This window comes from Triticum aestivum, chromosome 7A, assembly GCF_018294505.1.
Source record: "Triticum aestivum cultivar Chinese Spring chromosome 7A, IWGSC CS RefSeq v2.1, whole genome shotgun sequence".
Taxonomy (NCBI): Eukaryota; Viridiplantae; Streptophyta; class Magnoliopsida; order Poales; family Poaceae; genus Triticum; species Triticum aestivum.
Window position 1 is genome coordinate 136,658,765 of NC_057812.1, and position 15,290 is coordinate 136,674,054.

Consider the following 15,290-nt stretch of genomic DNA (forward strand, 5'->3'; position numbering starts at 1 on the left):
CGTTTTTGTGGGTTTGATCCATGAGGGGTCTATACCCATTTTGCGCATTGTGTCCTGATAAAGCAAGTTCAGGCTGCTGCCACCATCCATGAGGACTCGAGTGAGGTGAAATCCGTCAATGATTGGGTCTAGGACCAGTGCGGCGAATCCGCCATGACGGATACTAGTGGGGTGGTCCCTACGATCGAAGGTGATCGGACAGGAGGACCATGGGTTGAACTTTGGGGCGACTGGCTCCAACGCATATACGTCCCTTAGCGCATGCTTCCGCTCCCTCTTGGGGATGTGGGTTGCATATATCATGTTCACCGTCCGCACTTGTGGGGGGAACCTCTTCTGTCCTCCGGTGTTCGGCTGCCGGGGCTCCTCCTTGTCATCGCTATGTGACCCCTTATCCTTGTTTTTGGCATTTAACTTGCTGTCCTGCTTAAACACCCAACAATCCATGTTGGTGTGGTTGGTTGGCTTGTCGGGGGTGCCGTGTATTTGACACGAGCGATCGAGTATACGGTCCAAACTGGATGGGCCTAGAGTGCTTCTTTTGAATGGCTTTTTCTGCTGACCGGGTTTAGAGCCTCTGAATCCGGCATTGACTGTCGTATCCTCGGTATTATCGTTGTTAATGCGATGCTTGTGTTTGTTGCGACGTGACCTACCATTGCCATCCATGGTATCCGAAGTACCATGGTTCTTTGATATGTTATTGCTGCAAGCCAGCCAGCTGTCTTCTCCCGCGCAAAAGCGGGTCATGAGTGTCGTGAGGGCTGCCATAGATTTCGGCTTTTCCTAGCCAAGGTGCCAGGCGAGCCACTCGTCGTGGATGTTGTGCTTAAAAGCTGCTAGGGCCTCTACATCCGGACAGTCGACGATTTGATTTTTCTTTGTTAGGAACCGTGTCCAGAATTTCCTGGCTGATTCCTCTGGTTGCTGAATTATGTGGCTCAAGTCATCGGCATCTGGTGGTCGCACATAAGTGCCCTGGAAGTTGTCAAGGAATGCGTAGATCGTCACCGCGGGCCAACATCCAATGGATTCTGCTGGCAGGCTGTTGAGCCAATGCCGAGCTGGTCCTTTGAGTTTAAGTGGGAGGTATTTGATGGTGTGTAGATCGTCACCGCGGGCCATGTGGATGTGCAGGAGGAAGTCCTCGATCCATACCGCAGGATCTGTTGTGCCGTCGTATGATTCTATATTTACGGATTTGAAACCCTCTGGGATTTGATGATCCATTACTTCGTCTATGAAGCATAGGGGGTGTGCGGCGCCTCTGTACTGGGCTATATCGTGACGCAGCTCAAATGAGTCTTGTCCGTTGTGTTTGGCCAGGCCGGACTTACTTTTACTGTATCCAGTGTGACGGTTATCGTCTCGCATAGTGGCGCGCCCTTGCGATCCGTAGATCGATCTTGTGTGTTTTGCTTTGTGCTCCAATACGTCTCGCAGGTCTGGTGTATTTCCCCATGTCTTGACATTTTTATTTGAGTAGCGTCGGGGTGCGGGCTGAACTTTTGGCTGGAATGCCTCTTTGTCGCGGCCACGAGGTGGCCGATCAGCCGCGTCATACGCCGGAGATGTAGGTTTTGGTGCTTCCTCCTCCAGTCGGGGTAGCAACCTGCACTTTGGGTAACTCTTGGAGGGGCGTTCAAGTTTATATTCCTCGGCCGCAAGGACTTCAGTCCATCTGTCAGCTAGCAAATCTTGACCAGCTTGAAGCTGCTGTTGCTTTTTCTTAAGGCTATTTGCCGTGGCTATAAGCCGACGGTTGAAGCGCTCTTGTTTGACGGGATCCTCAGGCACGACAAATTCGTCATCGTCGAGGCTTGCCTCGTCTTCGGAGGGAGGCATGTAATTATCATCCTCCGCCTCTCCATCTGCCGCTCTCTCGGGAGGGCTGGCTTCTCCATCCTCCTGCCCTAAATCTTGCTGGAGGGGATTGTTGTCGTCTTCGGCACTGTCTAGAGTGTTATTATCTCCTATACCGGTGTCACCGCTTTTGCTTTGGCGAGACTTAGAGCGGCGCCGCTGACGTTGGCGCTTGGGTTGCTTCTTGGATGGGTCATCCTCCGCTGTCCCGTCGCCATTGCCTTCTTTGGGTGTGTGAAAGCACAAGTGCTCCCTGTGTGGTTTTGGTAATTAATGTCAACATATCGCTTGTTGGACTAACACTTTTACCTAGTATGTTTCAGATAAGTTCAACAATGGAGTGGCATGGACTAGAGGATGTGGAACCCCTTCAAGATGCTAAGGACAAAGGATTGGCTCAAGCTTCAAGATCAAGACTCTACATTTTCTATTTTAGTGATCCAAGATCACATTGAGTCTATAGGAAAAGCCAATACTATCAAGAGGGGATGAGGTGTTGCTTAAGGGCTTGCTTGCTCAAAGTGCTTAGTGATATGCTCCAAAACCCTCAACTACCTTCCCACATCCACATATGACCTAAACCAAAACTCAAACTCGGCCCCACCGATTCTATCTATCCGGCGCCACCGAGTTTCAAATGTCATAGCCACTGCCACAAACCCTAGGCAAATCGGTCTCACCGATAGGGATCTCGGTCTCACCGAGATGGGATTGTAATCTCTCTGTTTCCCTTCATAACGTTTCAGTCTTACCGAGGTGAGCGATTGGTCCCACCGAGATTGCAATGTAAACTCTCTGTTTCCCTTTTGTAACATTTCGGTCTCACCGAGATGAGCGAATCGGTCCCACCGAGTTTACCTGACCAACTCTCTGGTTAGCTTATTACCAAAATCGGTCCCACCGAGTTTGTGTAATCGGTCACACCAAGATTACGTCATGCCCTAACCCTAACCATATCGGTCCTACCGAGTTGCATCTCAGTCCCACCGAAAATCCTAACAGTCACTAGGTTTGCTGAATCGGTCCGACCGAGTTTAACCATTCGGTCCCACCGAGTTTGGCAAATTGTGTGCAACAGTTAGATTCTGTGTGGAGGCTATATATACCCCTCCACCCACTCTTCATTCGTTGAGAGAGCCATCAGAACATACCTACACTTCCAATACACATTTTCTGAGAGAGAACCACCTACACTTGTGTTGAGGTCAAGATATTCCATTCCAACCATATGAATCTTGATCTCTAGCCTTCCCCAAGTTGCTTTCCACTCAAATCTTCTTTCCATCAAATCCAAATCCTGTGAGAGAGAGAGAGTTGAGTGTTGGGGAGACTATCATTTGAAGCACAAGAGCAAGGAGTTCATCATCAACACACCATTTGTTACTTCTTGGAGAGTGGTGTCTCCTAGATTGGCTAGGTGTCACTTGTGAGCCTCCGACAAGATTGTGGAGTTGAACCAAGGAGTTTGTAAGGGCAAGGAGATCGCCTACTTCGTGAAGATCTACCGCTAGTGAGGCAAGTCCTTCGTGGGCGACGGTTGTGGTGGAATAGACAAGGTTGCTTCTTCATGGACCCTTTGTGGGTGGAGCCCTCCGTGGACTCGCGCAACCGTTACCCTCCGTGGGTTGATGTCTCCATCAACGTGGATGTACGATAGCACCACCTATCGAAACCACGACAAAAACCTCCGTGTCTCCAATTGCGTTTGAATACTCCAAACCCTTCTCCTTACATTCTTGCAAGTTGCATGCTTTACTTCCCGCTGCTCATATACTCATTGCATGCTTGCTTGATATGTATTGTGTTTGTTAAACTTGTTTTTTAAACTCCACTTAAACTTAAGAATATTAAAAACTGCAACTTTTGGCAATTAGTGTCTAATCACCCCCCCCCCCTCTAGACACCTCTTCTCGATCCTTTCAATTGGTATTAGAGCATTGGTCTCCATTGCCTTGGTTTAAACACCATTGGAGGAAGATGGATGTGTCTACTTTGGGGAGTCTTAGACATAGAGTGCCTATTCTTGATGGAGAGTATTTTCATGAGTGGAAAAATGAAATGCTTGAGATTTTCAATGAATATCATTTGAACAAGTACATTACTAGCTCTTGTGCACCTCATGTTGATCCTTTGCACCCTACCCTAGATGAAGATATTGACATGATTCGCAATCTTAGAACTGTTAATCTTATCACTAGAGGCTTGCCTAGAAACTTGATTGGATGTTTGCCGACTCTTAAGTGTGCCTACACCATATGGAAATTTCTTGAGGAACCCTTTCCTAATTACTCCTTGAAAGATCTAGATGAAATCCTCCATAAGTCTATTGCTTTGATTAAGATGAGTTCCAATGATCCCAAATTTGGTGACTGCTTATTTGAGCTTACTAATCTTACGAGTGCCAAAGGAGATGTTGGAATCATTAGCAATATCATTTCCAGAGCTATTAGAATTCATAAAGATAACTATAGAAATGATCATTTATCTAATGAATTGCCCTCTCTAGGAATTGATCAATCACAAGATGACGTTGAACATGAATACTCGGATGAGGATGAGGATGATGATGATGATAGTGACTATGATCTCGATGATGCGATGAGACACTTTGGTCTTATGGAAAATCTTCGCGGCTACATGGCTGGAGGAAAGGAATGGGTCCTTGATAGTGGATGTACTGATCATATGACCGGAGATAAAGACATGTTCCATGAGCTTGCTGAAAATGACGGCCCTCGAAAGTATGTCACTTTTGGTGGTAATTCAAAGGGTAAGGTGGTTGGCCTTGGTAAGGTGGCCATCTCACATGATAGCTCCATACAAAATGTCATGCTCGTTGAATCTCTTGGCTACAACTTACTTTCAGTATCTAGACTTGCTGATTTTGGTTTCAATGTCCTATTTACTGAAGTAGACTGCCAAGTGTTTCATAGAGATAATCATAAAATGGTCTTTACCGGTATACGTAGAGGAGATCTTTACATTGTTGATTTCACTAAAAGGCTCAACCTAAAACTTGCTTAATTGCCAAATCTTCTAAAGGCTGGTTGTGGCATAGAAGACTAGGTCATGTTGGTATGCGAAATCTTGATAAGCTTATTAAAGGTGATCATATCCTTGGAATAAAAGATGTCATATTTGACAAGGATAGTAGTGCTTGTCAAGCAGGGAAACAAGTTGGAGGAAGTCACCACGCGAAGAACATCATGACCACAAGAAGACCACTCGAGCTACTTCACATGGATCTCTTTGGTCCAAATGCCTACAAGAGTCTCGGTGGTAACTCATTTGGTCTAGTCATAGTTGATGATTTTTCAAGATTTACGTGGGTGTTCTTTCTTGATGACAAATCGCAGGTCCAAAAGATCTTCAAAAACTTCGCTAGGAAGGCCCAAAATCACTTTGAAGTGAAGATCAAGAAGGTTCAGAGTGACAACGGAACGGAGTTCAAGAACGCAAATGTGGACACCTTTCTTGACGAAGAAGGGATTTCACACAAGTTCTCGGCTACGTACACACCTCAACAAAATGGAGTTGTTGAAAGGAAGAACTGGACTCTTATCGAGATGGCAAGAACGATGCTTGATGAGTACAAAATGCCAAAGCACTTTTGGGCGGAAGCGGTTGAGACAACTTGTCATGCAATAAATCGCTTGTATCTTCACAAGCTACTCGGCAAGACGGCATACGAGCTCCTCACCGGTAACAAACCCCAAGTTGGATACTTTCGAGTATTCGGCTCAAAGTGCTACATTCTTGATAAGAATCGTCGTTCTAAATTTGCTCCTAAATCTCATGAAGGTTTCCTACTTGGTTATGGCTCAAACTCTCACACTTACCGTGTCTACAACAATTTCACTCGAAAGGTTGAAGAGACGGTAGATGTGAAGTTTGATGAATCTAACGGCTCGCAAGTAGAGCAATTGCCAATTGATGTAGGAGACAAAGACCCTTCAGAAGCAATTCAAGACTTGTCCATTGGCAAGATTCGTCCAACGAAAGTGAAGGAGAGTACCTCGTCCGTACAAGTGTAAGCTTCTACCTCATGACAAGGTGAACCAAGAGTTGATACGGAAGCATCCACAAGTGGGACACGCCAAGATGAAGAAAACGAGGGAGCGCACCAAGATGAACATCAACAACCTCCTTCTCCACCACGACAAGAGAACGACAACGTCAACAATGAAGAAGGCCAAGAAGAAGAACAATATGAAGAGGATGTTCCACCCTGACCCAAGCAAAAGCTTTCACGAGTTCGAGCAAGAATTGCCAAAGATCATCCCGTCGAGCAAATCTACAATGATATCCAAACCAGGAGAATCACTCGCTCTAAAACTCGTTTAGCTAACTTTTGTGAACATTACTCATTCATCTCTAGAATTGAACCTATGAAGGTTGAAGAAGCATTGGAGGATCCGGATTGGATAAACGCTATGCATGAAGAGCTCACAACTTTGAGAAATCAAGTGTGGACATTGGTCGAGAAGCCCGACAACAACCACAACATCATTGGTACCAAATGGGTGTTTCGCATTGTGGGCAGTGGTTCCTCTTCGTCTCCCGCATCGTCGTCCATACCGTCGATGTCTTCGGAGTCGAAGTCGAGCATGTCGGTTAAGTCGTCGACAGTGGCTACTAAGTGGGTGGTGGGTGGGCGGCAAATTTCTTCGTCATCCGCATCCCAATCCTGCCGAACATAGTTCGGCCAGGACTCTCCTGACAAGGAGAGAGACCTTAATGAGTTCAATATGTCGCCGAAGGGCGAGTGCTGAAAAATATCCACGGAGGTAAACTCCATGATCGGCGCCCAGTCGGATTCGATAGGCATGGGCACAGGCGGTTCGGAGTCCGTGGCCTCAGAAGAATCTGGTAGTTCGGCGTCACGGCTCCTGTGAAGGGTAAGGTCGATACTCGGCTCGATCGCCGATGAGAGTGCGGCCTCTGTGGCGGGGTCTATCCACCCGTCCATGGACGGCGCATCTGGCTCCAAATTGAGGGTCGGAGTGGCTGCCGGCGCGATCTCCTGAGCACAGTCCAATGGCAGAGCTAAATCATGCTCCTCGTGACCGTGTGGCGCACTAGGCAGGGGCTCGAATCCGTCGAAGATCAAGTCTCCGCGGATATCGACCGTGTAGTTTAAGCTTCCAAACCTGACCTGGTGGCCATGGGCGTAACTCTTGATCTGCTCCAGATGGCCAAGCGAGTTGGCCCGCAGTGCGAAGCTGCCGAACACAAAGATCTGTCTGGGGACAAAAGTCTCACCCTGAACTGCATCGCTATTGATGATCAAATGAGCCATCCAGCCTAATGACGACGACACAGAGGAACTCTCAATGAAAGCACCAATGTCGGTGTCAAAACCGGCGGATCTCGGATAGGGGGTCCTGAACTGTGCATCCAAGGCGGATGGTAACAGGAGGCAGGGAACACGATGTTTTACCCAGGTTCGGGCCCTCTTGATGGAGGTAAAAACCCTACGTCCTGCTTGATTTATTCTTGATAATATGAGTAGTACAAGAGTTGATCTACCACGAGGTCGGAGAGGCTAAACCCTAGAAGCTAGCCTATGGTATGATTGTATGTTGTCCTACGGACTAAAACCCTCCGGTTTATATAGACACCGGAGGGGGCTAGGGTTACACAAGGTCGGTTACAAAGGAGGAAATATACATATCCGTATTGCCTAGCTTGCCTTCCACGCCAAGTAGAGTCCCATCCGGACACGGGACGAAGTCTTCAATCTTATATCTTCATAGTCCAACAGTCCGGTCAAAGGATATAGTCCGGCTGTCCGGAGACCCCCTAATCCAGGACTCCCTCAATTCCCCTGTATTATCTCTGTGTCTTCAGAAATCTTGTACTTCTCCATACAGAAAGGTTTGTTATCACTATCATATGCAGCCCCAGAATCATCACTACTATTATGTGCCTCCTCTAGCAATGGTTCTTCCTTCATTACAGCTTTGAGCTTCCCCTTACTGAAATTTCTGCTCTCATGTGTGCACATAGCAGTAGGTTGAGTAGTACCACCCCTGCACTGACTCTGAAAAACAACACCTTCTTCATCAACAACAAGCACAGCAGGATCACTGAGATCATACACAACAGGTGGTTCATACAATATTGTTGCTAATTCTTCTTCTATGTGACATACTTTACTAAAAGGTGTTGTTGTTGCCCTCGCTAACAAATTAAGAACTAAAGTATGCTCATAGTCCTTCTTTAGTTTCTGCAATTTGATGCTTGTGACAATCAATTCTAAGCCATGCTCTCTCTCTCTCCTCTCCTATGCCTAAATTCTTCATGTGGTACAGTTCATGAGAGAAAGAAAATCCTTGTGTTTGCAACAGTGCATATAGATTTTGAAATGTTACATCTGAGTTGCATATCCTCTTGTCCAAATTATGTTAAGCATCAAAGTGCATCCTAACATCCCAAACAACGTCATCCAAACTACAATTGACAGCAAAATTGAAAATTCCAGTAAAACTAACCCTAGCTCCCAATTTGAACTAGGCAGAAAGAAGAGAGGAGAGGGACTTGCAGCACGCCACCAACTCCACTGGTCCAGTGATGGCTAGTGGTAGGGTTGGCCACCCAAATCTCTGCCAGCCTCACCCGCCGCTCCATGGACAGCGGCGCCTCCTCCAAATCCTCATCGTCGCTCGAGTAAAACGAACTGGAGCCGCCGCTGTCGAGACCTACGTGCTCATCACTCCCGAGGCCGGGAAGGTCTCCGTAGCCGCCCACACCACTACCACTGCTACAACCACCGTCACCGCCGCTGCCATTGCCAGAGAGCCACGCTGCAAGGGGAAAGAGATGGGGGAATGGGAGCTAGGGTTCGTCATGTTGGAACCGGTTCGACAGAGCCAAGAACGACCGAGCTGGCTTCGTCCTAGTCAGCGGAGCAGTGTGCGCAGGTTGGCCAGCATGTCACCTGACAGGTGGGACCGCTCGGTCAGATACACGGTCAATACGTGCTTATACAGGCGTCAGACAGTTTTGCAACACTTAGGATGAGAGTTGGTACTGACTTGCAAAAAATGTGACTAGTGATACCAATTCGTTACGACGTGCCGAAATATGGTAGTTTCATGCTATTAACTCTAGGGAAGCTGAAAAGAAAAACAGATTGGCACATTTTTCCAATTTCCGTATCCCAAGACGTAATAGGGCGATCCGATATCATGACTTTCGAAAGTTCCCGGCGCCATCTTAGAAAGACAGCTTTCAATCTTTCTACGGATATACAATGAGAATACAGTGATGTGCTTTTACTAGACTGTAGGCCAAGGAAGAGGAGCATCCACGATTGATCGCGCCGCGCACTCATCACTCATCAGCAATGGGATGGAACAAAAACAAGAACGCCCTGCAGTCCCAGAAGCGAACAACCCATCCGATCCCCGAAAGATTTCCTGGGGCTTCTCAGTTGCAGGGATCGCCATCTCATCCCGTAGCTCCCATATAAAAGCCCCCGGCATGGCCCTTTTCCCCGCGGCCCCATCGACCCGATGCTCGGAAGAATAGACAAGTGCTTCAATCAAGTCATATGAAAATGGGAAAACAATGGTCGCGGTCATCGTTTCCTGCTCCCCGGAAAGCTCCGGCTCCGGCTGCCGTAAACATATCCCACGCCTCGATCGCGGCGGCCGTGTCAGCGGGGCGATTGGGCTACCTGGATCCGGTGAATCTCGGGGGCGGGAGAGAACGGGATGGCGAATACGTTTTGTTATTCCGCGGCCAGCCACGCCGCGCCAAGCCGGCCGTCAGAGCGGATCACGTGTCCAGGGCTCCAAAGGATACTGGATAGTGGATACGGCTCTACGCCATGTAGCTGTATTGGTTTTGCTTTTGTTTTTGTACACTTATCAGTTTCTCTGTCAGAGTATACTTGTGTAGCTAGTCGTCGTCGGTCAGCTCGAGCTCGACAGCGAGGGGAAGGAGGGTGAGGCCAGGGAAGAAGGGCAGCCCGACCGGCTTTGCCCGGTCACGTGTGGCGCGCGCGGGAGATCTTCCCACCAGGAGCCGGGGAGATTTTGTTCCGGAGGACACGATCTTGTCTCGCAGACCGTGAATATATGCGCCGTGACCAAATCCAAGGTAACATCACACACATATCCGCTTCGAAAGCCGCGACGACGACGACGACGATGACCAGCTAGCCAGCTCGCCTATTTAGCTAGCCCGTCACAGCGCGCTCATTTGGAGGATGTGTTTGTACTTGTAGCGCAGTGCGATCGAGTGAGCAGGAGCTAGAGCTAGTGGTGGCAGAGGCAGGACAGACCGATGGGAGCGGCCATGGCGGAGGAGAGGAGGGCGCACGCGATGATGTTCCCGTTCCCGTGCTCGGGCCACATCAACCCGACGCTGAAGCTGGCGGAGCTGCTGCACTCGCGCGGGGTGCACGTCACCTTCGTCAACACCGAGCACAACCACGAGCGCCTGCTGCGGACGGGCGGCGCGCGGCTCGCCGGCCGGGACGGATTCCGGTTCGAGTCCGTGCCCGACGGGCTGGACGACGCCGACCGCGCCTCGCCAGACAAGACGGTGAGGCTCTACCTGTCGCTGCGGAGGAGCTGCGGCCCGCCGCTGGTGGACCTGGCGCGCCGACTCGGGGAGCAAGAGGGCGTGCCGCCTGTCACCTGCGTCGTGCTCAGCGGCCTCGCCAGCTTCGTGCTCGGCGTCGCGGAGGAGCTCGGCGTGCCGTCCTTCGTCATCTGGGGCACCAGCGCCGTCGGCTTCGTCTGCACGCTCCGGCTGCGCCAGCTCACACAGAGAGGCTACACGCCGCTCAAAGGTACACCTATCTGAACGATCGGCCCATCGCCCGCGCTCGTCATGCTTGATGATCGCTGCATGAGCGCACATGGATGCTGCATGTGTCGCACTGGTGTATATGGATCGATGCAAATGTTCAATCCGTGTCTGTTTCTTGGCTCTGCAGATGAGAGCTACTTGACCAACGGGTACCTGGACACGCCGATCGACTGGATCGCCGGGATGCCGACGGTGCGGCTCGGCGACATCTCCAGCTTCGTCCGGACGGTGGCGCCAAACGGGTTCGGCCTGCGCGTGGAGGAGGAGGAGGCCAACAGCTGCGCCAGGGCGCAGGGCCTCATCCTCAACACGTTCGACGAGCTCGAGCCAGACGTCCTGGCCGCGCTCCGGGACGAGTTCCCGCGCGTGTACACCATCGGGCCGCTCGCTGCCGCCATGCACCGCCGCGTCGACCACGGCGCGTCCGGGCTGAGCCTGTGGGAGGAGGACGCGGCGTGCATGGCGTGGCTGGACGCGCAACCGGCGGCGGGGTCGGTGCTGTACGTCAGCTTCGGGAGCCTGGCGGTGCTGTCGCTGGACCAGCTGGCGGAGTTCGCGTGGGGCCTCGCCGCCAGCAACCGCCCGTTCCTCTGGGTCGTGCGCCCCGGGCTTGTCGCCGGCGACCGCGGCATGGAGGCCCTGCCGGCCGACTTCCTCGCGGAGACCAAGGGCCGGCGCTTCATCGCCGAGTGGTGCGCGCAGGAGCAGGTGCTGCGGCACCGCGCCGTGGGGGGCTTCCTGACGCACAGCGGGTGGAACTCGACGACGGAGAGCATCTGGGCGGGTGTGCCGATGATCTGCGCGCCGGGGTTCGCGGACCAGTACATCAACAGCCGATACGTGTGCGGGGAGTGGGGCGTCGGGCTGCGCCTGGACGAGCAGCTGCGGCGAGAGCAGGTCGTGGCGCACATCGAGGAGCTCATGGGCGGAGGGGAGAAGAGCGAGGAGATGAGGCGCCGCGCCGCTGAGTGGAAGGCTCGTGCCGAGGCGGCGACGGCGCCCGGGGGGTCGGCGTACGAGAACCTCGACAAGCTGGTCGAGGAGCTGCGGCTGGAGGTGCCGGACGGCGGCGCCAAGCTTGCCAAAGTCACGCACGCCCGGTGACGTCACCGCCAGGCAGTGTCATGTCCCACTGTTGCGTAATGTACTCTTAGACTTTTGGGTGCATGCTGTTGTTTTCTCTCGATCTCGAACTTGTCATTTATCGTCAAGATTTAGCTCAGCGACTGGCACGCCGATCGTTTCTTACACGCATGGCTCTCTTCAAACTATGCAAATCATGGGCTTAATGGCATCTCCGAGGGCGACTGCAAAATTCCTCTCGCATCCGTGGACACGGTTGCGGGGCAGCCATCCAACGCCTCCCGCATACATTTCAACAACATTTTAAATCAATCCGACAAAAATTATGCAAGGACGGCAGATTTCATATAAACTAGATAACATTCAATATATTTTAAACACTTTTAACTAAAAACTATACCTGACTAAGGTAAAACTAGTCTATGGCCGGCGTCAGCGGATATCCGATTGTGTATGCCGGCGCTGCTTTGATGGTGGCCTACATGGGAACCAGTAGCGAATCTAGGATGAAATTGAAGGGCAGGCTCAACTTCAGTACACAGGCTGAAACTGGGTTATGATGGGCTGAAACTGGGCTGAGATGGGCTGGGATAGGCTGGATTTTAATTTCGGAGGGCAGGCTTGAGCCCATCCAAGCCTGCCCCTTGGATTCGCCGCTGATGGGAACCAAGCAGGGGCGGCCTACCGTGTTCTACTTCTCCTCGATGATGGCTTTTTTCTCCGTCGGATGTGTTGGCCACCGTTTCGTCCATCTCCGTGAAGCCGACTTCTTTCTCCGTGGACAGGGCGCGGTTACAGGTTACATGTACGTTGAGAGCGGATGGCGCGGTTCCGGGCATGGGAGCAGCAGTACGACACGACGGCATCCATGGCAGCCACGTTGCCCGTGCTGTCGTGCTCCCTCGCGTGCAGGCCTGGAGCAACTAGCCGCTCCTCGACGGGCTGAGTTGGAGCGGCGAGTTGCTGAACGATGCACCGGCTTGGAGCTTCTCCATCCAAGAGCTAGGCTATAGGGGCCTGGATCATCGAGGGTGGTGTAGGAGATCATTGCCTTGCTTCTATCCGGCGGTTTCGGCGGACCACCCAGCCAGCTTTTATGCCGGAGAACTCCTCTTCCTATTCTAGGATGCCATGGAGATCATGAAGAAAATAGTGCAAGGAAGGGATGTGAGCGGAGTGTGGTGTTATTTTTCCCTAACGTCTGGCACCGTTTAAATAGCAGGCGGAGGCTGGAGCCAACCGGTGTTGTGTTTAATGACGGGGGCTCGTGAATGGATGTATGGCCAGAGTAGATTTCTGGCGCACATATGAATTTATTGGAGGAAGGCGGGCAGTTTATGGCCGTTTGAATGTGGTGAGAAGGCGTGTTCAGTCAGGAGGCGCTCTCTCGGCCGGAACAGCGCTTCAATGCCGGTAGTGAAAGGCCGCGTCCGTCTGCGCTGCCCTCTCGTATGGTCAAATAGCTCCATCAATCCCGCCCGTTGCATACTCTGTGCCGGCATGAATGCAGCATGGCAAGCGGCGCGGGCGTTTGATGGAAAGCGCGAGAGAGGCGAGTGAGGGGGGGGGGGGGGGGAGGGGGTTGGTGGTCAGGGCGTGGCAGCTGTCCAGACGTCTGCAAGCCCCCATGTGATGTGTCGGATTTACAGGAGAAAGCGCAAAAAATTTCTGTTTTTCTTTCTCTCATGCATGATACGTCACTTGACATAGACTTGTTAAATCACAGTCCACCAAGACCTAGCAACACCCAATAACTTTTCAGTCAACTGACCCTGGGCCAGTGCCAAACCGCGAGGTGACTAGCCCGGCGACAAGATCAGTGTGTGGCATCTTTTCACGTTGGGTCATCTGGCGAGACTGTTATCTGAGACTAGCCACAGTGGGAGTAACTTCAGCAATAACATCGAGTCCAACTCAGCAAATTTGCTTATGTGGCAATGAGTTAATAAGGAGAGAGGTAGTTGTAGTAACTTAGCTAGTTACTGTAACATCACATGTCCCAATACAATATGAGTCTATAACCTAATAAATGAATCTTTGCATGTTACCACGGTTAAGTTACTACCCACTATGAAAATAGTAACATAGTCTAGGGATATGTATATGTTACTAGTGTATGTTACTCTCTGTTGTGGCTAGTCTAATAACCATCAGGTTCGACGTGCGCTTGAGACTGACATGCCAATAAACGTGGCAAAACCCTTGTACAACTTTATTCTCCATGATCGGATTCGGACCAATCATATGAGGCCCGAACTGACCGGTGCGTGCGTGCGCTTCCAACGCCCCACGACGAACGACAAGATCGTTTTTGACTTGGCGCGCCAGCCGCCGGCCGAGCGGGTCCATGTGAACCATTTACAACGCCTCCCGGCTTTTCTCTTTTCGAAAATTCCAGCACCTCCCGGCTCATGGTTTTGGCCGGTCCGAAAGCAGCATACCCGTTCTGAAGAAAAAGAAGCAACATACTAGCACTAGTACTCCGGTTGTTTAACCGAAGCGAAGTCCTTAACCGGCGGCGGGAAAATGTGTCGGCTGTCGTCTCGCACGGCGGCCACGTCACGAAGCCACTCCTCGTCAACGGGGACGCTTTGGTCCGGGGCGCCAACGGGGAATGCCGCTTGTGCGCTCCGTAATGGAAGTGCAACGCGCGCAAGGAAAACGTGTCCGGTGCACTCATGTTGACAAGGATGGTGAAAACGCATTAGTATTGCCATGCCTCTGGCAGCTGTGCCGCTGTTGAACATCTTTTTATGTTTGTCTCGCTACCCTTTAGGGCATCTTTGACGCCAACCCGCAAATTTCCTCCCGCATCGTTTAAACACAGACGGGTTTTATATAAACATGATGAATTTCATTACATTTACATCAACTAAATGGAACTCGTCCGGCTAGGTCTCAATGGTCGTCGGCGCCCGTTACCGTGTCCGACTATGAGCCCCGAGAACTGAGGCTTCACCGTCTGCAGTTCCGCCTGGGAGCTCTCCAACTTCGCCTCCGTAACCTCCGCCTCCCGAGGTCCGGGAAGTGAAGCTATATCCCTCCACATCGCCGCCAAGCGACTAATCGGCCGAAGATGTTGAGCCTACCAGGCTTGGCGTCAGGAGGAAAGGAGCGATAGCCTTCCTAGGACATGAGCGGCGGCGACCTACTGTGCACTACTCTTCCACACTCGCAGCGACGCCCGCGGACGTGCCGGCTTCGTGGTCGTCGCGGTGGGGCGCGAACTCGGCGATGACCTCCTCCTCGTCGCCGGTCTCATCGAACACCGCCTTGCCCGCGTCGTCGCTCTCCTTGTAGGCGGCCGCCAGCGGGCGAGGCGGATCTTGCGAGCGGAGCGGTAGGAATCGAGCAGCGCCTCCTGCTCCGCCAGCTCCGAGTCCGGCGCGCTAGCCCTGCCGGCGGCAAGCTACTCCTCCACTTGCACGTGCTCCTGCAAGAGGTCATGATTGCAGGCGGTGTCGGCCTACCCCTCCTAGACCTGCTCCACCCAATCCTCCTGCACCATGTCCATGTAATGG

At 51.7% G+C, this 15,290-nt stretch overlaps 1 protein-coding gene across 3 annotated transcripts; it reads left to right on the forward strand.

The window, feature by feature from the left end:
- Positions 1-9,498: 9,498 nt before the first annotated feature.
- On the forward strand, positions 9,499-11,897 carry LOC123154276 (UDP-glycosyltransferase 85A7). 3 transcript variants are annotated; one of them, XM_044573046.1, is made up of 3 exons: positions 9,499-9,969; positions 10,097-10,666; positions 10,814-11,897. In XM_044573046.1, exons 2-3 carry the CDS (start codon positions 10,156-10,158, stop codon positions 11,788-11,790), a joined length of 1,488 nt encoding a protein of 495 aa, XP_044428981.1. In that variant the 5' UTR covers positions 9,499-9,969; positions 10,097-10,155; the 3' UTR covers positions 11,791-11,897. The 3 variants fall into 3 exon arrangements, with proteins under 3 accessions (XP_044428981.1, XP_044428982.1, XP_044428980.1); XM_044573047.1 differs by having other exon boundaries at positions 10,102-10,666; XM_044573045.1 differs by lacking the exon at positions 9,499-9,969 and having other exon boundaries at positions 10,000-10,666.
- Positions 11,898-15,290: the final 3,393 nt, after the last annotated feature.

Coding starts and splice junctions, on each gene's coding strand:
- LOC123154276 (XM_044573046.1), top strand. CDS start 10,156: ATGGGAGCGGCCATGGCGGAGGAGAGGAGGGCGCACGCGATGATGTTC. Junction 10,667..10,813: donor AGGCTACACGCCGCTCAAAG/GTACACCTATCT, acceptor TTGGCTCTGCAG/ATGAGAGCTACTTGACCAAC.